The 20,469-nt window shown below is 56.8% G+C and overlaps 3 protein-coding genes across 7 annotated transcripts; 2 read left to right on the forward strand and 1 right to left on the reverse strand.

The window, feature by feature from the left end:
* The first annotated feature begins 1,607 nt into the window (after positions 1-1,607).
* Positions 1,608-5,678, forward strand: CD3H22orf15 (chromosome D3 C22orf15 homolog). Of its 4 annotated transcripts, none has more exons than XM_045041590.1 (5): positions 1,608-4,023; positions 4,118-4,243; positions 4,474-4,548; positions 4,629-4,785; positions 5,133-5,678. In XM_045041590.1, the coding sequence occupies exons 1-4, from the start codon at positions 3,765-3,767 to the stop codon at positions 4,766-4,768; spliced, it is 600 nt and encodes a 199-aa protein (XP_044897525.1). In that variant the 5' UTR covers positions 1,608-3,764; the 3' UTR covers positions 4,769-4,785; positions 5,133-5,678. The 4 variants fall into 4 exon arrangements, with proteins under 4 accessions (XP_044897525.1, XP_044897526.1, XP_044897527.1 ...); XM_045041591.1 differs by having other exon boundaries at positions 5,136-5,678; XM_045041592.1 differs by having other exon boundaries at positions 5,271-5,678.
* Positions 5,649-7,612, reverse strand: CHCHD10 (coiled-coil-helix-coiled-coil-helix domain containing 10). The gene is made up of 4 exons (XM_003994978.5): positions 7,451-7,612; positions 6,968-7,187; positions 5,954-6,101; positions 5,649-5,857 (listed from the first exon to the last, which is right to left on the reverse strand). The coding sequence occupies exons 1-4, from the start codon at positions 7,489-7,491 to the stop codon at positions 5,838-5,840; spliced, it is 429 nt and encodes a 142-aa protein (XP_003995027.1). The 5' UTR covers positions 7,492-7,612; the 3' UTR covers positions 5,649-5,837.
* A 2,295-nt stretch (positions 7,613-9,907) lies between these two features.
* On the forward strand, positions 9,908-20,298 carry MMP11 (matrix metallopeptidase 11). Of its 2 annotated transcripts, XM_003994979.6 has the most exons (8): positions 9,909-10,063; positions 15,237-15,463; positions 16,385-16,528; positions 16,607-16,740; positions 16,880-17,121; positions 17,208-17,424; positions 18,208-18,465; positions 19,428-20,298. In XM_003994979.6, the coding sequence occupies exons 1-8, from the start codon at positions 9,953-9,955 to the stop codon at positions 19,559-19,561; spliced, it is 1,467 nt and encodes a 488-aa protein (XP_003995028.3). In that variant the 5' UTR covers positions 9,909-9,952; the 3' UTR covers positions 19,562-20,298. The 2 variants fall into 2 exon arrangements, with proteins under 2 accessions (XP_044897046.1, XP_003995028.3); XM_045041111.1 differs by lacking the exon at positions 16,385-16,528 and having other exon boundaries at positions 9,908-10,063.
* Positions 20,299-20,469: the final 171 nt, after the last annotated feature.

A 20,469-nucleotide genomic window follows, 5' to 3' on the forward strand; every position in this document is an offset into this window, starting at 1 on the left:
AGCTATTACAACTAAAACCGCTGTGAACATCCCTGTCAATGTGTTTGGTGCACCTGTGTGTGCTCTCATTTCTTCTGGTAGACACCTGGGGCTGGAGTTGCCTGATGATAGGGAACATGTACATTTCGCTTTAGTAGATTACATAAGTGTTCCCAACATGGTTGTACCAATCTGCACTGCCACCAGCAGGTAGGAGAGTTCCAGGGACATCCTTGCCAGCACTTGACATGGCCAGTCCCTTTAATTTGCCAGACAGAGGGGAGCTGACTTCCCAAGTTGGTATTCAAACTTGAATCTCAGAACCTCCTCGTCTTCATGAATTCAGGCAAGTTCCTTGCCCTCTCTGTGGCTCAGTTTCCTCATTAGGAAAATGAAGATGAGTATAGTGCGAGCCCAAAGGTTGGGAAGAAGCAGACGGGATTTATTTGCTCAGTGCCGGGGACGGTGTGTCTATTAATCATGCCTTGCATTTTCTGTGTTCTGATGCTTTGACATTTGGGGCCTTGCTGACCTTGGAGGGACTCACTGACCCTCTCAGAGCTAGCCAGTTCCTGAAATAATGCAGGCACTTATCAGATGCAAACCAATCCAGAGCCCACACCCGCAACCACCTCCTCTATGGCTCTCATACCGTGGGGCAATATCATCCTGCCTTAGTCACCCAGGGCCAGGTACCTGACATCCAGGGAAAGTCCCTATGCCCCAGAGCCCTGAAATTATTCAAACTAGCCAATTTGGAGCCTGCTTACCCTTCCTCCTCTGTTCTTAGCCTCAGAAACCACCAGTAAAGACTCCCCCTCTCCCTCTGCCTGCTGACCTACTGGGTGTTTCCCCATGTGTTCCCCTCTGGTGCGGCATGCCCCCTCCTTTAGAGATCTGTAGGGAACAAACTATCTTCTCAATGGCAACCTCCTGGTCTGCTGGCCTTGCCATACCTAAATAATAAAAGTAATTAGAACAGTGCACTCTTATTAACTCAAAGACTAGAGAGTTCCCTTGGGGGAACTTTACCTCCAATGGGTCCCATCCCATTCCTAACAACTCCTCAGGGCATCTCTAAGACACTCAACGTCTGATTCCTCCTTGGTCGCACTGAAGATGAACTCTTGGGACAACCATGATGGTTGTTGGAATTGAGGCTCCCGGGTTCGGAGTGGCCATTCTTCTGGAATCTGGTTGCAGCCACTCCTGAGCTGTGTTCTGCAGGACACAAGTCCCAGAGATAGTGCTGTCCCGAGAAGAAAGTGTCCTGTGTTTAAATAGTTTCGGGGAAACACTACCTGTTTCTACAGTACTGAATGTGTACTTTCTGCATGCTGAGACCAAGGTAATATGTTTTTTTGTTTTTTTGTTTTAATTTTTTTTAACGTTTTTATTTATTTTTGAGACAGGCAGAGACAGAGCATGAACAGGGAGGGTCAGAGAGAGGGAGACACAGAATCTGAAACAGGCTCCAGGCTCTGAGCTGTCAGCACAGAGCCCGACGCGGGTCTTGAACTCACAGACCCCGAGATCATGACCTGAGCCAAAGTCGGCCGCCTAACCGACTGAGCCACCCAGGCGCCCCTCAAGGTAATATGTTTTAAAGGGTGCCTGGCTGGCTCAGTTGGTAGAACATGCAACTCTTGACCTCAGGGTTGTGACTTCAAGCCCTGCATTGGGCGTGGAGCCTACTAAATAAACAAAGTGTTACCACATTTAATCCTCACAAGGACTTTGCTGAGTCATGTTCTTAACCCCCTTTCTACAGGTGGAAGCACTGAGCTGAGTGCTGAAACAGAGGCAGAGTGTGGTGCTGGGGGAGCCGCACAGAGGATCCAGTCCTCCTCTTGCCTCAGTGGCCCAGAGGGCAGGACAAACAGCCTAATCACTGTGGGGGAAGGGGGGAGAAGGCATTTCTAAAACCTTGGGGAAAAGGGAGCTGGCACAGGATGGGAGCCTGCTCCAGACACCTACCTGGCATCCTGGCTGAAGGGGTCTGGTTAGAGGCTCATGGAGAAGGGGCAGGAGACAGAAACGAAGAGGTAGAGACAGAGGGAAAGGCGCTAGGGGGAAGAAGGAAAGAAGATGATAGAGAAAATGAGAGAAAAAGTTAAAGGATGGGCACGGATTGGCGCAGAAACACAAAAACCTATCTGCACAAAAATGTCTGTACTGGCTTTAATCCTAATGGCAAAAAACTGGAAACAATCCAAACAATAGGTGAGTGGATCAACAAACTGTGGCACATCTAGACAATGGGACCTTTCTCAGCAATAAGAAGGAATGAGCCATTGATACACACAACAACCTGAGTGAATCTCATGCTAAGTGAAAGAAGCCAGACTCAAAAGGCTCCATGCTCTATGATTTGTTGTATACAATTCTGGAAAAGGCAGGGGCGGAACACAGAGCAGTGGCTGCCAGGGGCCAGCATTGACTACAACGGGGCATAAAGGAATTTTGGGGGTGAGGGAAATGATCTGCCTCCCCAGTGTGGTGGTGGCTCTATGCGATTTGTCAGATTTTTGTCACTTTAAGTGAATTTTACTATAAATCATATCTCAATAAACTTGATGGAACAAGGAGAGAAGGGAAGAGAGAGGAGGCTGAAGGTGTGGAGGAAAGCAGAGAGGGAAAGGAGAGCAAAGACAGTGAGCACAGGGAAGAGGGCCTTGAGAAGGTAGGGGAGAGCAAGGTTGGTGAGGATGCCAGGCTTTGGCCATGGCCGCAGCTCATAGTTGGGAGTTTTCCCAGGGACAGGGTCCTCTCCCACTTTCAGCCTGCGAGCTCCGTCTGTACTGGTGGGGAGATGTGGTCTTGGGCCATCCGTGGGCTACAAGGCTTGAGCCCGAACTCTAGCCCTGCCTTAGGGAGTGCCCATACTCCAGCCCCAGATCCTGTTACCAGGATACTGTGGGGAAGGCATTTGCTGCCTAGACGACTTGGCAGCTCCCACTGCCATGGAGACCAGATTGGAAGCTGGGAGGGCCTCAGTCTGCTTTCCGGCTGCTCTGACCCAGAAAGCTGCTCTGACCCAGCAAGCAGGAGGAAGAGGAGGCCAGGCGTCCTGAACTAGCTGCAGGGACCCCTCTAGGCTGGTGGAGCCCAGCTCCAACGGTGGCCAAGCAAGAACCTAAGCCTGGATCCACCCACTCATTCCCAAACACATATGCACGTTTCCTGGCAGGGCCCCACCCAGAATAGATCTCAGCCCCAGATCCTTCCTTAGGAAGTTGGAGGTTAGGGGATCGAAGCCCACACATCTGTCTACTCTCCCCTGCAGAGGCATGTTTATCACAGTGATGTTTGGAGGTAAGCGGGATCCCCTGTCCTGAGACAGGTAGGGGGAGAGTACATTCAGAGGCTTGCTTTCCTCCACCCTAGGGGAGGGTGAGGAGGCAGTGTGAGGAAGGGGGGTGCACTTGGGTAAGGGGATGGGGGGTTTAGGGAAACAGCTCTATGAGAAGACAGAGCAAATGCTTGGAGTCCCTTGAGGGGAAACGCTGGTGGCTGGGTTGTGGGAAATTCCAGTGGGCTCCTCTAGGAGAACACCCACCACAACACCACAGGGCATATTGTTAAATTACACAGTCTCTAATTCAGTCAGTTGTCTTCAAGCTTCAGGGCACATTAGGCACCTAAAGCTCTAGCCACAGTTAAAGATTTCCGGACTTCTGGTGGCAGGTGGGGCTGGGGTAGGAGAATAGGGGGGTCTGGTGCTGGAGACAAGTCCTGTGTAGAGGCGGCGCTGGAGTGGGAGGGGGGCACCCAATGCAGGAGGCATGAGCTATGTGCCCTGGTCACTGACATCTCAGAAGATGGGTGGAGGAGGGTACAGTCTTAATCTTGGAGACCTGTTCCCTCGGGTTACAGAAGAGATGAAAGCAAGACAGATGGTCCCAGACTGGGAGAAGCAGAGGGTCCCACTCACTCACCTCTGCCCTGTCCCTACAGCTGGCTGCTGGGAGCTGGTGAACACTTGGTGCAGCCTGGTGACACTCACTGCCCACTTGAGGCAGAGGGGGCAGGTGCCCCCAGATGGTGAGGAGGCATGGAGGGGTGCTGGGGAGGAGGGGCTAAGGGTCCCCAGGCAGAGGTACCAGCCCCTGCCTTGCCTTCCTCCCTGCCCTCCCAGCGACCATTGCCCTCCTGGCTGAGGATGGGCACCTGGTGAGCCTGGATGAGGGGGCTTCCCAGGCCCCTTCCATGGGCAGCCCCCTGCTGCAGGAGCGTGGGACCTATGTCCTTGTGCAGATCATCAGTAAGTGGGGCCCAAGATTTCCTCTTGGAGTTATGTTGGGATGTGAGAGGGGGACAGCAGTCCGAGACCACCCAAGGCCCGGGCCAGCCCCCCACTTTGGCCAGGACCTAGACTTGACCCTTCCCATCCAATGCCTTGTTGACCCCAGCCAGGGCCAGCAAATAGGTCGAGTGAGAGGTGAAGGTGGGAACCACCAGGCCAGTCAGGAATCGGTCTTACTCCCTCCACAGAGGGGGAGGATGGGGCCCCCACCCGCTACGAGTCCCTTTTGGAGAACCTGGATGACCAGTGTCCAGAGCTCGCAGGTGAGTCTCACGCTACAGCCCCAGGGGGAGGGTGCGCCTTCTCCCCAGCTCCCATAGGTAGGGCTTCTTGGGCCTTCCAGAGGAGCTTCGCTGCCTGTCAGGCCTACAACCCACAAGTGATGGCCGGAGGAGGCGCACGAGCACTCGGCGTGACCACCAGGAGCAAGGCCCCCTTTCAAAGCCACGAAGGAAGGGCTCCCTGCCATCCAGGACCCGTTAGCTGGGGCCAGGAGCCAGGTAAGGAGGAGACATAGACACCTGGAGGAATGCTCACACCCAGAAGTCCCAGGGAACAGACTTATGTGTGCTGAGAGGTAGACCCCAAACCCCCCTCCCCCAGAAAACCCCACACGCAGAAGTACATACAAGCTAGAACACAGTGCACCAAGAGACATTCCCACCACTCCACTGGGATATAAATGCCCAAGGGCAGGAACATCCTCAGTGCCCCCAGAGATATCGAATAGGGCCTGGCACACAATAGGTGCTCAACACAGAGCTGGTGAACTCAAGGAAGGCAGTAGCACAGAGCACATGATAGTGAGGTCTGCCCTGGGATCAAAGGGGCTGCTTCTCTGTTTCAGCAGGCCCTGTGACCTGGCACATCACAGCCAAGTGGCTGAGCTGGACTCAGATCCAAGGGGGTTGGACTCAGATCCATGACCTCTGCCATGTGTGATCAGGCCCAAACAGATAGCAGCCCAGTGGCATTCTTCTTGCAGAATCTGGAATTACTGAGAAGCTGCCATCAGCAAGAGGGGCAAGGTCACAGACCGGACGTGAGGCCACCAAGGGGGGGCCCCTAAGACGTGGGTGCAGAGAAGGGGATCCAAAGGTGTGGGGGCAAGCAACCCTGACAGGGGGAGACAACAGGTTTATCCAGGGATTCCAGCACCTAGAGTCAGGTGCCCTTGGGGTCCCTGCTAACGACTCATCCCTATTTGGATTGTCAAGGTCATCAAATTACAACAGGGCTCCTCCCCCTCCCGCACCCAGGATGCTGGCATAAAGTGAAACATTCCACCCCTCTGTTGGACATCCATCCATGCCCCCTGACCCCACCCCAGCAGATAAACTAAATGAGAGGGCACACAGCAGGCTATGGTCTAAAATAAACTCTTTTAATTGCACATTTGCGTCTCCGGTCATCTGCGGGGTGAGAAACCCCCTCCTCACTTCCAACCCCAGCTACATGGGTACAATCTGACATAGTGGTCTGGCTGTTGGTGAAGGGGTGAAGGTGGGTGCAGGGTTGGCTCATGGATCTGCACCGGTCTACACCAGTCTCTTCAGGGCAGCGAGCTCAGACCTGTGGAGGGAGGGGTGGCACAGGCTCAGGGTCAGCCTGCAGGTTCAGGAAGAGGGACTGCCCCTCCCACTCCTGCCCCAGTCAGGAGCTGCTCACCGTGGTTGTACTTGCACTGCTTCAGGGCCTCACTGAAGCCCTCACACAGGGACAGGTCACTCTGAGTGGTGGAGCAGTCCAGGAACTGCTTGATCTCGTAGGCGCAGGGCCCCATCTGCAGGGGCTGGGGGCCAGTGCGGATGGGGGCCTAGGGTATGGCACAGGAGGCAGCAATGTCAGCTCCAGGTTGCCACCCAGAAGTGGGTTCCAAAGCTGGGGGCTGCCTGCCCCTCCCCACACCCCCAGCCCAAGTGCCCCTGGGATCCCTGGCAGCCTACCCTGTCTACACTCAGCTGTTCCCTCTGTGAAACAGAAGGAGCCCACAGCCCTGTCAAACCCACTCAGCCGATGCTAGTGCTGGTATAGACGGCATTTCCCAATTGCCTCATAATGGGCTCACTGGGCATGTAGGGCCTGAGAGGTGGGAGAAGGCTCTGGAAAAGCATGGCGTTGTGCTTGTACTCTTGGAGTATAAGCCCCACCTGCACAAGTACCAGTAGCTTCCAGCCTCAGCCATACTGATCTTCATGACCCCTGACCCTGCCACTAAGCCGCATGTGGCTCAGGACTGGTGGGGCACCCAGTAGGGGATAAGCCAATAGGAAACAGGCCCAGAGTCGCTGGCTACCCCTTGCCCTTGGGATGCAAGGTCTACAGGGCAGAACCTGGGAACAGGGAGAGCAGGGACTCAGAACTTCAACATCCCCCCCCTCCACTAGGTCGGGTTACCTTGGGCCAGTCTCTGAACCACTAAGGACTTTGGCTTTTCCATTTTTAAAGTGCTGGTGTATCCCTGGGAGTCTAGGGACCTTGGCCTCAGGGAAGGGACTAGGAGAGCCTGCCTGTGAGTGACAGGAGGCCAACGGCAGAGGAATAAGACCCTTCTTGGGAAAAGTCCTGGGCCTGAGGCAGCTCTGAACACGCCACAGCACTCCTTCATGGACATTCCAGCAGCTCCTTACTATGTGGCCTTGAGAGAAGCGGGCCTCAGTTTCTCCTGAGCCCGCAGCTCACCTGCTGAGTGGCAGGCTGGGCAGGCTCTGAGCTCCCTCCGCTGAAGGCTCCGGTCAGGGCGCTACCCACGACGTGTCCCACAGCCGAGCCCACAGCCACGCCAGCGGCAGTGGACGCCATCTGCGCCATCAGGCCGGGCTGGCCTGACGGGGTGGGGGCCGGTGCAGCAGCAGACGGCGGCGGGTGCGCTGGCGGGTGAACTGAGGGCGCGGCGGTGCGGCTGCGTGTGGGGGGAGACGTAGAGTCAATCCCAGCCGGACCCCGGAACTGGGACCCCAAGGGCCTTCGACTCCCGGGCACGAACCCTCCCCTCCTCCCCCCAGAGGGTGGGCGACCACAGTCTTAGACACGTGGTTGCAGCACCCCGCCCCTCCCCCCACCAAGATGGCGTAGCAGTCGCCAAGGTCACACTATTACGCCCTGGTGGGGGGGTGCCCCCGCTTTCCTAGCCCTCTCTCCACCCGGCCCCTGTCCTGCTCACACCTGGCTGGCCGGGCGGCCGCGCTGCGGCTTCCCCGGGGCATGGTGATGACGGTGGGACTCGGCCAAGCGCAGTCGGAGACGACAGTGGCAGCGGTTCTGTCTCGGGACGAATGTGGCGCCGCTAAACTCAGCTGGCGCCAGGGGGCGGGGCCTAGGGGACACGCCTCCAAAGGGAGTAGCCAGGCCTGGGGCCGCTCTCACCTTCCCGCGGGTCTCCGAGACCTGTCCCTTCAAGTATCACCTCGTTTCAGCGTCCTTCTTAGCTGGAAATGTTACCCTCCTTCCTCCTTGCGCCTGGCCCGAGCTGTGTGGGCCCTGGGGACACGGACCAACGCTGCAAAGTGACGAGGGCTTACGCCGGGGCGACAGGCAAAGTCCCGTCAGAAACTATCGCGGAGCGCTGGGAGTGGAGTTGGTTCGTGTCCGAGCGCCAGGGGAGAACTTGACAGGGGGGCGACCGGTTGAAACCAGCAAGGTGGGGGGCACGGGGCGCCAGGCCAGGCTCTGGTCCCCCTCCTACGGACTGGGTTTACTGACTACGACTTGATGTCAGGGTCGCGGGGAAGAAATTCCCGAAGGAAAGCCCAGCGCGACCCATCCCCAGAACCTCCGCCAGGGGGCGTCCGGAACCCTTCTTCGACTCCATCCTGCCCTAAACGAGCCACAACCCTGGCCAGTCTTGGGCAGCACCATCTTGGGGTGGGATGAAACCCCCCCATGCGGCCAAGCACCCTGCCTGACACCCTACCCTGCGTCACGGATGCAGCGCCGGACACTGACAGTGTTTAGCGACATACTAGCAGCATGCCCATTCCAAAGGGCCCTCTGGGTGCCCAGAGGCGTTGGCCGCGGGTTTTTATTTTTATTTTTCAACATTTATTTATTTTTGGGACAGAGAGAGACAGAGCATGAACGGGGGAGGGGCAGAGAGAGAGGGAGACACAGAATCGGAAACAGGCTCCAGGCTCTGAGCCATCAGCCCAGAGCCCGACGCGGGGCTCGAACTCACGGACCGCGAGATCGTGACCTGGCTGAAGTCGGACGCTTAACCGACTGCGCCACCCAGGCGCCCCTGGCCGCGGGTTTGAATACTGTGGCCTCGCGATTCTACCACCTTGGTTCCAGGCCAAGGGAAGGGCCGAGGCGCGGATTTAGGATGCTTCCCAGCCCTTCAGGAGCTTGAGGTTTATAGGTTTTTTTTCTGAGTGATTTTGCAGTAATCACATATGACCCTTGGGCAGGAAGGAACTCTAATTTCTTTACCCTCCCCTATCACTGTCCCGTGTGCCAGTGGGGGGCCCTGTAGCACCGGGATTGTAGGGAAGATGAAATCACCCCAAGTAAAAGTGAGTCACTTTAAAGAAACAGATTGCTCACACTCCAGGTAGTAAAGATAGCTGATGCCTTGTTTCTCCTCTCCTGGCCCTCTAGGAGTCTCTGTGGAGCCTTCCTGGAGAGGCCGAGAGGGCTCCCTGGACCCGAACCTGGAGGGAGGGGTTGAGCCAGCCTGATCGCCCTCTTCTCCCTGTTGGCCTCCTTCCCTTCTTACCCCCTGGCTGGGTGCCCACAGCCTCACCTTGCAGCCTCTCAGGACCCTGCCTGATAGGATGGGAGCCACTGCTTGGGTTTTGGCTCTGCAGGGTTGCCCATGATGGAGCAGATTGCCTTCGTGAAGTGGTGAGGCACCTGGTCACGAGTGGAGGATCCCTTCCAGCATATGGACATCACCCTCTCCTTTGATTTTCACCTCCTCTCTCTCAGGTCTCAGAAACCTGGCCCCTAGGGCCCTTGTGGAGTGTGTTAGTCTCTTGAGCCACAAGTGTCCCCACTCAGAGATTGGCTCCCTGCCTGCCTCAGTCTACCAATAGCATCCTCCTTCCTGACCCCTCCACTTGCCTGCTGGTATGGGAAAGCCTGATCTTGGGCCCTCAGTTTTCCCATTTATAAATTGTCTACATGTTCTAAGCTGGGGACTGGCTAGCCACCTCCTTATGCTTCAATTTCCCCTGAGACACATCCCTTGTTTCACAGGGGCTGCTATGCCATCTTCCAGATCTATCAGCTAAGGCTCTAAGGAGAACTTGCCCTGGGAACAACCACCTGTCATAGGCTAGCAGTAGGTCAGAGGTTAGGCCACGAGGGAGATCAGCTAGGAAAGCCCCTTCCAAAGGTGGGGTAGGGACCAGGAGGAGTCAAATTCGGCTCCTGTCAGACTCCCCACAGCACAGCAGGGAAAGTGAGGCCTGGAGTAGCACCAGCTGGCCTGGGCGCCCAACACCAGGCCTCTTAGACCTCAGGCTCTCCGGATCCTAGGAAGGACTGGGTCTCCGAGCCTCCAGCCCTAGCGGGACCAGCCCTTCTCCTCCACCTCCCCCACCTTGGCCGCGGCCTCCGCGGGGAGAGTTTAGAACAAAAGGCGTGTGGGGCGGGGCCGGGGCGGGGCGAAGGCTATAAGGGGCGGTGGCCCGGCGCGGCCCAGCAGGCTCAGCAGCCCCGGGGCGGATGGCTCCGGCCGCCCGGCTCCGCGGCGCGGCCCCGCGCGCTCTCCTGCTCCCGCTGCTGCTGTTGTTGCTCCCGCCGCCGCAGCTGCTGGCCCGGGCCCCGCGGCCCCTGGTGAGTGCCTGGAGCTGGTCGGCCGCTCCTCGCCGAGGGGGTGCCGGGCACGCGGGCTGGGCCCAGTGACCGAGCTGGACCCGGACCCACGGGGGCGCCCGGGTGGCCTGGAGCGGCACGTTACCCGAAACGCTTTCTGGGTCCCTATGGACGTGAAAGATAGTGAACTTCCCGTCCCTGGAGGTGTGCAAGTGGAGCCTGCGCCGGGATTGCTCAGGCTGGTGAGGCGGGACTCTGCGCTAGACGCACGCCCCCTCCCAGCGTGGGGACCTGCTCCTCGGCTCCCCAGCTGCAGAAGCTGGGTTGTTTCCTGGACCAGGTAGCAGAGGGAGTGGTTACAGGGCCTCCTATTCTTCGCGCGGACAAAGCCTCAGGCTGGTGTCAGCCTCCTGGTGTGTGGCCTCGTGAGCACACCTCCAGGGGTGCAGTGAGCTGGAGGATTAAAGAAGAGCTGGGAGGACAGCACTGCCCTGGGGCAAATGGGGTCTGAGCTCAGAAGAGGTGGCTCCAACTGGGCACCTACAAGTGGCAAGTTTGGGAGGTGTGAAGCCAGGACAGCACGAGTGTGAGAGCTGTGGTGTGTGTGTGTGTGTGTGTGTGTGTGTGTGTGTGCGCACACACACGCGTGTGTTTATGACAGAGAAAGAAAGAACCGAAAGTGGGCGGCTGAGACCCTCAGAAAGGAAGGGGCTGGGAAGAGAAAGGGAAGAGAGAAGACGGTCCATGTGAGAAGGCAGCAGAGTGAGTAGAGGAAGGACAATCGTGGGGTGTTGTGTGACAGCCTGTGTGTGCCCAGTACCCTCCCCTCCAGCTGGGGCCTTGAGGGACCAATCACAAGGGTGGCCAGGCAGAACCTGGGCAGCTGCAAGCCCACAAGCCCCCTGGATCTCAGCTGAAGCATACAGACCACCCAGGTAGGGAAAGGAGCATTAGGAGGTGTGCCAGGCAGGAGTTGTGAGACCATCTGGAGGAGGGAGATCTGACCAGCCTGGGCCCCTCTCTCCAGTCACACCAGCTCTACCCTGGCCAGCTTGCCCCATCCTGGCTATGGGAGCAAAAGAGGACAGGATGGGTAGGTTAGGGAAAGGAGGTACCTCAGTCCCAAGGCTCTGCCTCTTCCCCAACTCTTCTCACTCCCTTTGAACTTGGGAGAGTCAGAAATTACCCTGGGTAGCCAGTTGACCTCACTGGTTCAGGAATTAGAGAGATCTGGGCTTAAACCTGGTGCCCTAGGTGAGCCCTCTTGTGTCTTAGGATCCCACCCCTCAGTCTTGGCGGGTGGGTGGGGGATAACAGGGCACTGAGGATTAAATGAGGTAATGGGAGGAGAGGGCACAACCAGTCACTCTGGAGACACAATGTCACCTCTGACTGCCACTTTGACGCTTGGGCAGCGTCAGTTGGGGCTGGGTTTGAGCTGGGCTGTTGTCTGTCACTCTGCAGATATGCAGGGAGCATTTGGGGTCGCCTTCAACGTGTTTATCCCCAGGCTGCCATCACAGGGGCCAGGAAAGCTCTGTAAATATTTATCCATCCCAGTTCACAGCTTTCAGGGTTGATGAAAGCCCTGCAGTCCTGTAGGACAGAGGCTGCATTTGTTCCTGGAGCCAGCAGGGACCGGGGTGGGGAGAAGATTAGGTTCAATGTGGGGCAGTTGGTGGACCTGCCTATTGCCTGGCTGCACAACTTGGGCAGGTTGCTTGACTTCTCTGAGCCTCAGAGGGGCATGGTGCTGCATAGAATGGTGTAGTGATGCTCCCCGTTCTTTCTCACAGCCTAACAAAGTGCCCTCCCATCAGGGTCGCCTCCTACCAACAGAGGAAGGCAGAGCCGTCTTTATTAATTATCCCCGTTGGACCAATAGCAAACTGAGGCTCAGAGAGGGGCAAAACTAACCTGGCCTTACCCAGCAGTTTCCTGGCTTGGGGTCCTTTATCTCCCCTCTATGGGGTGCCTCCCGTTTTCTGGATTGGAAGTTGACCCAGGCACTGACCCCAAGCCTCTAGCTCAGCCAGGAGACTGAGTCAGCTGAGAAGTTCCTTGTACGTTTGAGGCTGTGATTTGGTGCCCCGCAAGAGGAAGGCAGGGTGAGTGAGCTCAGTGCCCACCACAGGGCAGGCCAAGGAAGGCTCCTGGCCTAGGAGGAGGAGGAGGAGGGAAGGCATTGAAAAAAGAAACACTTCTCAGGAACGTGGGTTTTGGAGACAGGCCAAGAGCTGAGGAGGTAGGGGAGGGGGGCCTTGTGGGTGGAAGAAGCATGGGCCCCAGGTCTAGGTCCAGCTCTCTTCTGACTTACTGTGTGACCCTGGGCAAAGTCCTTGACCTCTCTGGGCTCTCTTTCTTCCTCTGAGAAATGTGGTGGTGTCTGCTACCCAACCCTCCCATAGATGAGACCAGGCATGGTCTGTGCCCACCACCCCACCTCACAGAATCCCAGCAGCCTTGGGAGAACCAAGCACACCGGTCTTAGGGATCTGAAAGGGGCTCTGGGCCAGGACTTTCAGTTAGGGTGTCTGACCCCAGGCCAGAAAAGGCTCATAAAGATGAAGTGTAGGATGTCAGCAGGGCAGGGAGCATGTGTCCCACCCCAGTAATGGGGAAACTGAGGCCAAGAGCCGTTAAATGATGGCTCCAGAAAACAAATACTGGAAAGTACCACTGGCTGGAGACCTTGATTCTAGGGCCTCCTGCTCACTCACTCTCCAACACCAGTGAATGTGACATGGACAGTGAGCATGAGCCTCTGGCTTTCTGAGAGACCCTGCACAAGTCAGTCTTCTCTGGGCCTGCAAGCTACCTTTGCTAGCTGCAATTCCTGTTTATGATGTAGTCTGGGAACTTTGGGGGAGCAGGACACCAGGTGGGTGGTGGGAGCTGTAGCATGTGTGGTGAGAGCAGATTTCCAGGTGTGGGAGGGGAGGGCCCACAGGGGCAAGGGGGTGGGCCAGGCAAGGGGCTCTTCTCTGTGCCAGATGCTGCAGTGGGCACCAGAGAGGGAGGTTATTCAGCCCTCTGCTGTAGTACCTTCCCCCTTTGACAGAGAAGTCAAAGCTAAAAGAGGGCAGGGACTTGGCCAGGGTCACTCTACCCAGGGTGAGCATGGCCTAGAACTGGCCCTTCTGAATCTCAGACTGTGACTCTTGCTGTTGGACTGAGAGTGCCATGATCCAGCGGTCTGGGCAAGGACCTGTCATGCCTCATGGGGGCAGGAGAGGAAGGTATGGTGTGTGTGTCCATTACCTACCCTCCCTCCATGGCTGGCTGGTCCAGGCCTCACTGCAGGGCAGAGGAGATAAGGGATTTCTTCTTACAGGCGTAAATAGAGCTGGTCAGCTGGGCTCTGGGCTACTTGGGGCTCCCAGGGGACAACCCAGTCTTACCCTTTCCAGGATTGGGGGAAGGAATCTGTTTATCTAGGAAGTCAAGGGGGCAGTGTAGGGAGGAGAAAGGGCAGGCTCTCATGGCTAGGCACACAGACCTGGGGTCCATATCCTCAATGGGAGACCTCACATATATATCATCCCCACCTTATTGGGGGTGTGTCAGTTCAAAGAGCTGACAGAGTGCCCAGGAAAGTAGCAGGTGCTTAATAATTTCCAATTCCTTCTCTTCTGTCATCAAAGTGAGGGCAGCCTGGATCCCTCCTCCAGGGGAAGGGTGGCTCCAGCCTGAAGAGCACAGCAGAGGTAGCAGGTAGGGAGTGGGTTGTGAGCACAGACAGCCTACCACCAGCCAGCTGTTACCTGGGCTAGTTGCTTAACTTCTCTGGGTTCTGTTTTCTCATCTGATAAATGGGGGATAATGACAGTAAAGTTAGTGAGAGGTCCCATCAGGGGCTAAGAGCATGTCTGTGGAACTGTTGGTAGGGTCCTGGATACAGGTGAACTGCAAGAGTGAAAAGTACTTAACTAGCAGTAAGTCTAATATCAACAGGAACCCACAACCCAGTGAGGCTGGGCTCTTCCAGGTAACTAACCATTCAATAAACAAGTTCTGAAATCAGAAAGCTGGTCCAGGGTTTTTTCTCATATCTCAGGTAGCTGTGCCCCTGGGTGTTCAGAAGACCCCTTTCTAGTGGGGTGTTTTTAGGGTTGAGTCTGGGTGACTCTGAGAGGTTGAGTTATTAGTGGCCCTGGAATTGAGAGACTAGGGGCACTGGGACAAGGATCAGAGCCCTGGGACACCTACCGCCTGGGAGAGCTGCCAGAGGCTAAGGGCGAGGGTGGGGCCTGGGTGACCTGGCTCCCACCCCAAATATGGCTCCCAAATATGGGAGGCCCCAACCGCCCAGACCAGTCAGCCCCAGACCAGGCAGGCACTTAGTCTCTAGCCAATGGTACAGCTCCATGCCTCTCCAGCTTTGCAAAGTATCCCGAAACTACCTTCTCATTCCTGCCTGGACACCAGATTCCTCACCTGGCTCTGCCATGCCTTTGCTGTGTCATCTTGAAGGGTCTCCCTACCTCTCTGAGCTTGTGCTTTTTTCAAGTGTGAAAACTGTGACCTCTGCCCTGGATGTTGCAGGGGGTGGGAGCTCTGTGTTAGAATCCCCATCTGCGGTGCTGGGGCTCCAGTCTGGCAGGGCTGGGTGGGGCTGGGCATCTGGGAATTGTCTGTCTCCCCCTGCCCAAGCATGGCCCAACACTGGGGAGGTATCATCCCCATTTGTCAGGTGAGCAAACCAAGGCTGTGCCACAGGGCTGCAGACCCACACTGGGGTGTGGCAGTGTTGGGGGCCCTGGGCAGGAGCCTGCTTAGGTAATTGGAGAGGGTAGAGTTGGGGGGCGGGGTGGAGGAAGGAAGAAAAGGAGGCAAAAAAACTTTGCTGGGGTGGGAGGGGTGGGGACCAGTAGGGGGAGCAGGAGGAGCTTGCTTGGCCTTTCCTTGAAAGCTTTGTGGGATCCATTCCTGGGTGTGTGTGGAGTCAGGGGCTGCATCCCCACCCAGACCTTACTGGCCCAAGTGGCTGGACAGACAGCCCAGGCCCTCCAGGAAGACACAGGAAATCTGAGCCAGTCCATGACAAAGGGCCCTGTTGTGTGATGGCTGGCACACCCCTTCTCTTGCCCTCAGTTTGCCCATCTGCAAGGTGGGCCAGGTTGAGCATGAGTATGCTGATGGGCCATGAGGTCCCAAGGCCTGATCAGGCCTTCACATCCTCTCTCCTGCCCAGGATGCACCCCGTCGCCATGTGAGGAGGGGGCCACAGTCCTGGCATGAAGCTGCTCCCAGCAGCCTGGCACCTGCCTCTACCGCCCAGGAGACTCTCCAGCCAGCAAGCAGCCCCAGACCTCCCCGCTGCGGTGTGCCTGACCCACCCGATGGGTTGAGTGCCCGCAACCGACAAAAGCGGTTTGTGCTGTCAGGCGGGCGCTGGGAGAAAACAGACCTCACCTACAGGTAGGGGCCAGTGGCTGTGGGAGCAGGCTCTAGACCTACCTGTGTGTCTGTGTGTGAACTGCCACCCTCACACTTGCTTCTTGAGACACATGCTAGAGCCAGATCTCTGTGGTTAATAGACCTGTGTGTCCACCGACCCCTGAGCCATCCATGGACCAACTCACTAAACCCCAACTTAGATGCACACACAGACAACACCCCACCATAGCCATGCCTTCCCACATCAGAGGGGCAGTAGCTCTGTCAACACACAAAAAGTCTCAGCACACGCCTGGTGGCTCCATTGACATGTGGGGCAGGGGGCCTTCAGTCACCCAGGCAGCCCCTACTGGGGACATAGTAAGCACCAGGCCTGCCCTGGGACTCTGTGGTAAACGAGGGAAACATGGCCGGTCCTCTCGGCATTAACCACATCATTGTTCAGACCTACCATCATAGCTTGGGGTCCATGCCGATGGGAATAGTGGTGAGTGAGCAAGTAATAATGGGAGTGATGTGGAAGGTCAGACTTGTCCTGCAGGTGGAGAGCTGGCCTGGGACGGATGGCATGTGACAGATGGTATGGTGTCACACAGATTGGAGCTCAGAAATATCCTGGGTGGGGAACTGAAAACCAAGACTGGGGTGAAAGGGCAAGGTCTCCCCACAGTGAGTGGCACCATCAGGTCTAAAAGGTGGGTCTTGGGGCTCCTGGTCCTGCATTCTTTCCACCAAATGCAGACACCTGTGTGCACCAAAGGCCATACAAACCCACACAGAGATGGTCCCATGTGGACGAGGGACCATAGCTGAGGCCCAGAGCACACTTGGCACGTGTCCCATATGCATGCATCCCCACTGAGCATCCAGGGGCAACTCCGGGTCCAACAGCCATCAGGGGGCTGTCCCAAGTGAGGCCCAGACCCCTCCTCCTCCCCCCAGGATCCTCCGGTTCCCCTGGCAGCTGGTACGGGAGCAGGTGCGGCAGACGGTGGCAGAGGCCCTACAAGTGTGGAGCGAGGTGACGCCACTTACCTTCACCGAGGTCCATGAGGGCCATGCTGACATCATGATTGATTTTACCAGGTGAACCAGTTACCTAAGACCCCTCCGGGAACTAGCCCCACCTGTCAGTAGCCACTGACTCTGCCCACCCACCCATAGGTACTGGCATGGAGACAACCTGCCATTTGATGGACCTGGGGGCATCCTGGCTCATGCCTTTTTCCCCAAGACTCACCGAGAAGGAGATGTCCACTTTGACTATGACGAGACCTGGACTATCGGGAACAACCAGGGTATGGGCTGGGGACCCATTTTCCAGATGGGGCAACTACAGATAGTAGAGAATGGGGATAAGTCCTTGACCTGGACTCTGGAGTTTGAGTGTTTTCTGGTGGGAGGTTTGGGGATTGCTGGGCTATCTCCCTTTTTCAGGCACAGACCTTCTGCAGGTGGCAGCCCATGAATTTGGCCATGTGCTGGGGCTGCAGCACACGACGGCTGCTAAGGCACTTATGTCCCCTTTCTACACATTCCGCTACCCATTGAGTCTTAGCCCGGATGACCGCAGGGGCATCCAGCACCTCTACGGCCAACCCCGGCCAGCCCCCACCTCTAGGCCCCCGGCTGTGGGCCCTCAGGCTGGGGTGGACGACAACGAGATTGCCCCGCTGGAGGTGAGGCCCTGCTCCCAGCTCCCTTCACTCTTTGGCCTCTGTGGCTCCAATGTGGGCTCTTGCTCAGCCTTTCTCTCCCACACCAGCCGGAAGTGCCACCAGATGCCTGCGAGATCACCTTTGATGCAGTCTCCACCATCCGTGGCGAGCTCTTCTTCTTCAAAGTGGGCTTTGTGTGGCGGCTGCGTGGGGGCCGGCTGCAGCCTGGCTACCCTGCACTGGCTTCTCGTCACTGGCAGGGACTGCCCAGCCCTGTGGATGCAGCCTTTGAAGATGCCCAGGGCCACATCTGGTTCTTCCAAGGTGAGGGGGACTGGGGTTCATGCTCAGGAGACTTCAGGAGCCAGGAATATCATGGCCCAGGGTAGGGACAGCCAGGCAGACATGATGGGCAGTGCCAAGGGAGAGTATGACTCACTTCTCTGGGCACAGCTGGGAGGCTCCCAGAGGAGGTGGCTCTCAAGATGGGAGCAGGATAGGAGGCATTACACAGTGGACTGTGCATCCATGCATTCAACCCTCAAAGCCATCCTAGGGGGTATGTGTGATCAGTACGCCTGTTCTAGAGATGAGATCTCTGGGAAGTACAGGTGGTACAGTGACTCATTAACGTCACAGTTTGGAAAAGGTAGAGCAGGGATATGATCTCATTCTGGCAACCCCAGAGCCCGTGCTGTTAACTTTCAACGGGGAGAGACAAGAGCCTGAAGCATTCTAGGTGGCAGGGACTTCATCAACAGAGGCCCAAGCCTGCTATGGCAAGGATGGGGCCCAGGGAATGGTCTGAAGCACTTGTCACAAGGAACCAAATGCCAGGGGAAGAATCGAGAGCTCAGGAGGTTTCCTTCCTGTTTAGAATAACCTTGCACATGCAGTAGCTCCCAGAGCATGTATCACCCAAACTTGTCCTCACTGGCGCTAACTTCCCTCTGGGGATAAGGGTGCTGAGTGGGATTTCTGGCCTGAGTGTTTTATGGACAAGGAAACTGACACCGGGAAAGTCTGGCGGTGGTGTTGGCCAGGTAGGTCCATGGTGGCCGGGTACAGTGGTTGGGCAGCTCCATTGCAGCCTTCCCTCTCTGGCAGGCACTCAGTACTGGGTATACAATGGTGAGAAGCCAGTCCTGGGCCCTTCACCCCTCTCTGAGCTGGGGCTGCTGGGGCCCCCCATCCAGGCTGCCTTGGCCTGGGGCCCTGAGAAGAACAAGATCTACTTCTTCCGAGATGGAGACTACTGGCGCTTCCACCTTAGCACCCGCCGTGTGGACAACCCCGTGCCCCGCCGGGTGACTGACTGGCGAGGAGTGCCCTCTGAGATTGACGCCGCTTTCCAGGATGCTGATGGTGCGTTGAGGGGGGGAGAGGAGTGGCTGGTACAAGTGGTGTAAGAGCCACATCTCCTACCTGGTGGTAGCTGGGCATTAGCTCCTCACCACGGGTCCTTTGTCCACCCTCCTCCTTGTGCCAGGGCAATGCCATGCCCCCATACTGCAGATGGGAAGACTGAGGGGTAGAGAGGTGCCAGGACTTGCCCAGGTCTCTCAGTATAGCTGGTAAAATAATAGGTGCTGTACACTGAGGACCGATGATGTTCTAGGCACAGTGCTAAGCTCCTTATGTCTCATGCAGTTCTCAGAACAGCCCTCTGACATAACACTTGCTGTGAACCCAGTTTCCAGAGGGGCAAATAGAAGTTCACGTAATGAGGTCCCTAACTGGGCCACTTAGATGGACAGTGGGGAGCCAGACCTCCCACCCAGGCAGTCCCTGCTCCTAACCACTGAACTGGCCTACTATCTTGAAGGACTAGAGTGGGACTTGCAGTCCAGTACTTTTTCCCCCATACCCTGAAGCTTGCTTCTGTGTTCTCCCCCATCAGGACCTACTGGGAGAGCAGTCCTGTGGTAGCTCTGGGGCTCTGGGTCACCTGCATGGCCCACCTTGCCTCAGGATGCCGGTCTATAGTCTGGCTGGCAGGTACAGGAATAGAACTGACATGGGGGTAGGGTGGGGTGGGGTGAGGGGAGGGAGACTTGCTTTCCTGAGAGGTAGGAGTTGAGTTTCTGAGGCTCCAGGCATCTGTCAAGCTGGAATGATAGCCCAGATCAGATCTTGGGACTGGTAGTACTCCAAGGGATTGAAGGTTCCAGAAAGGCCACCCTGGGGCCTGCAGGTTTCAAGAAACACAACAGTGATCAAGCCCTGAGAATCTGACTTCCTCCTGTGCCTGTCCCTGGGCACATCCTGACTGGCAGGTGCAGGGCCCAGTGTCCACTCACCCAGGTCTGACCCTCCTCTCTCCTCAGGCTATGCCTACTTTCTGCGAGGTCGCCTCTATTGGAAGTTCGACCCTGTGAAGGTGAAGGCCCTGGAGGGCTTTCCCCGCCTCGTGGGCCCTGACTTCTTCGGCTGTACCGAGCCTGCCAACACTTTCCGCTAACTGACTTGGATGCCCTCAGCGCTCCTGACTCCTGCCAGGCCACTGATATTGGATAGAGACCAGTGGCCATCCTTGTGGCTGTGGGTACCAGGCACAGGATGGAGCCTGTGTTTCCTCAGGAGGGTGGGGAGGGGCTGCTGTCACCTTGACAACTGCAGAGAGGGCCACGCAGGTCGTGGTCACCTGCCAGCGACTGCTTTGGACTAGGCGAGGAGACTCTGGCATTACTTGAGGGTGAGGGTGGTCTCAGGCCAGCCCTACCCAACCTGTGCAGGTCACAGTCAAAGCCTCCTGCCCTCAGTTTCTATACTTATCCCTCAGGGTAGCACCTCAGCAGGATTGGGGGAGCTGAAGCCCTCATTCCCTCCCTGCTGTGAGGTTCCTGCAGGGTGCTGGCATAGGGGGGCCAGGGGCACCACTGCCTTCTACCTTTTCTTGAGAGGTCAGCTCTGGCCAGGTGCTTGGATCTGGCTACTTTCTAGTTGGTGATCCTAGGGATATGTTCCCCAGGATCCAGGCCAAAAGGTCCAGAGTCAGCTGGGGATGGGAGTGCTTCCTGCTGGAGACCCGGGCCCTTGAAGCCTCAACATACCTCAATCCTGTCTTGGGCTAGATCCTTCCCAGCCCTCATCCCAGCACTGGGATCCTCCAAAATCATGTAAATGTGTGTACAGTGTGTACAAAGCCTTTTTTTTTTTTTTCTACTGAGTACTGTCATTAAATATGGTTATTTTCTACTTGCCTGCCTGGGTTCTTTCTGTAACTATGAGGCCTGAAGGGGGGAAGAGCTGGGGACCTGGGAGCCAACTCAGCACCTGCTGTGTCCTGGTCAAGCCTACTCCCACCCACCCAAGCTTCTGGTCCTTGGGGCTGGATGCAGTGCCATGGCTCCTCTTGCTCCATTCCTC

The sequence above is a fragment of the Felis catus genome, chromosome D3 (assembly GCF_018350175.1).
Source record: "Felis catus isolate Fca126 chromosome D3, F.catus_Fca126_mat1.0, whole genome shotgun sequence".
Lineage (NCBI taxonomy): Eukaryota > Metazoa > Chordata > Mammalia > Carnivora > Felidae > Felis > Felis catus.

Excerpts from the sequence above, each read along its gene's own strand:
- CD3H22orf15 (XM_045041589.1), top strand. The coding sequence starts at position 3,765 with ATGAGCTATGTGCCCTGGTCACTGACATCTCAGAAGATGGGTGGAGGA. Across the intron at positions 4,024-4,117 it reads GGGGCAGGTGCCCCCAGATG|CGACCATTGCCCTCCTGGCT; the intron begins GTGAGGAGGCAT and ends CTGCCCTCCCAG.
- CHCHD10 (XM_003994978.5), bottom strand. The coding sequence starts at position 7,491 with ATGCCCCGGGGAAGCCGCAGCGCGGCCGCCCGGCCAGCCAG. Across the intron at positions 6,102-6,967 it reads CCCAGCCTGCCACTCAGCAG|GCCCCCATCCGCACTGGCCC; the intron begins GTGAGCTGCGGG and ends GCCATACCCTAG. Across the intron at positions 5,858-5,953 it reads GCAGTGCAAGTACAACCACG|GTCTGAGCTCGCTGCCCTGA; the intron begins GTGAGCAGCTCC and ends CTCCCTCCACAG.
- MMP11 (XM_003994979.6), top strand. The coding sequence starts at position 9,953 with ATGGCTCCGGCCGCCCGGCTCCGCGGCGCGGCCCCGCGCGCTCTCCTG. Across the intron at positions 16,529-16,606 it reads ATCATGATTGATTTTACCAG|GTACTGGCATGGAGACAACC; the intron begins GTGAACCAGTTA and ends ACCCACCCATAG. Across the intron at positions 18,466-19,427 it reads CGCTTTCCAGGATGCTGATG|GCTATGCCTACTTTCTGCGA; the intron begins GTGCGTTGAGGG and ends CTCTCTCCTCAG.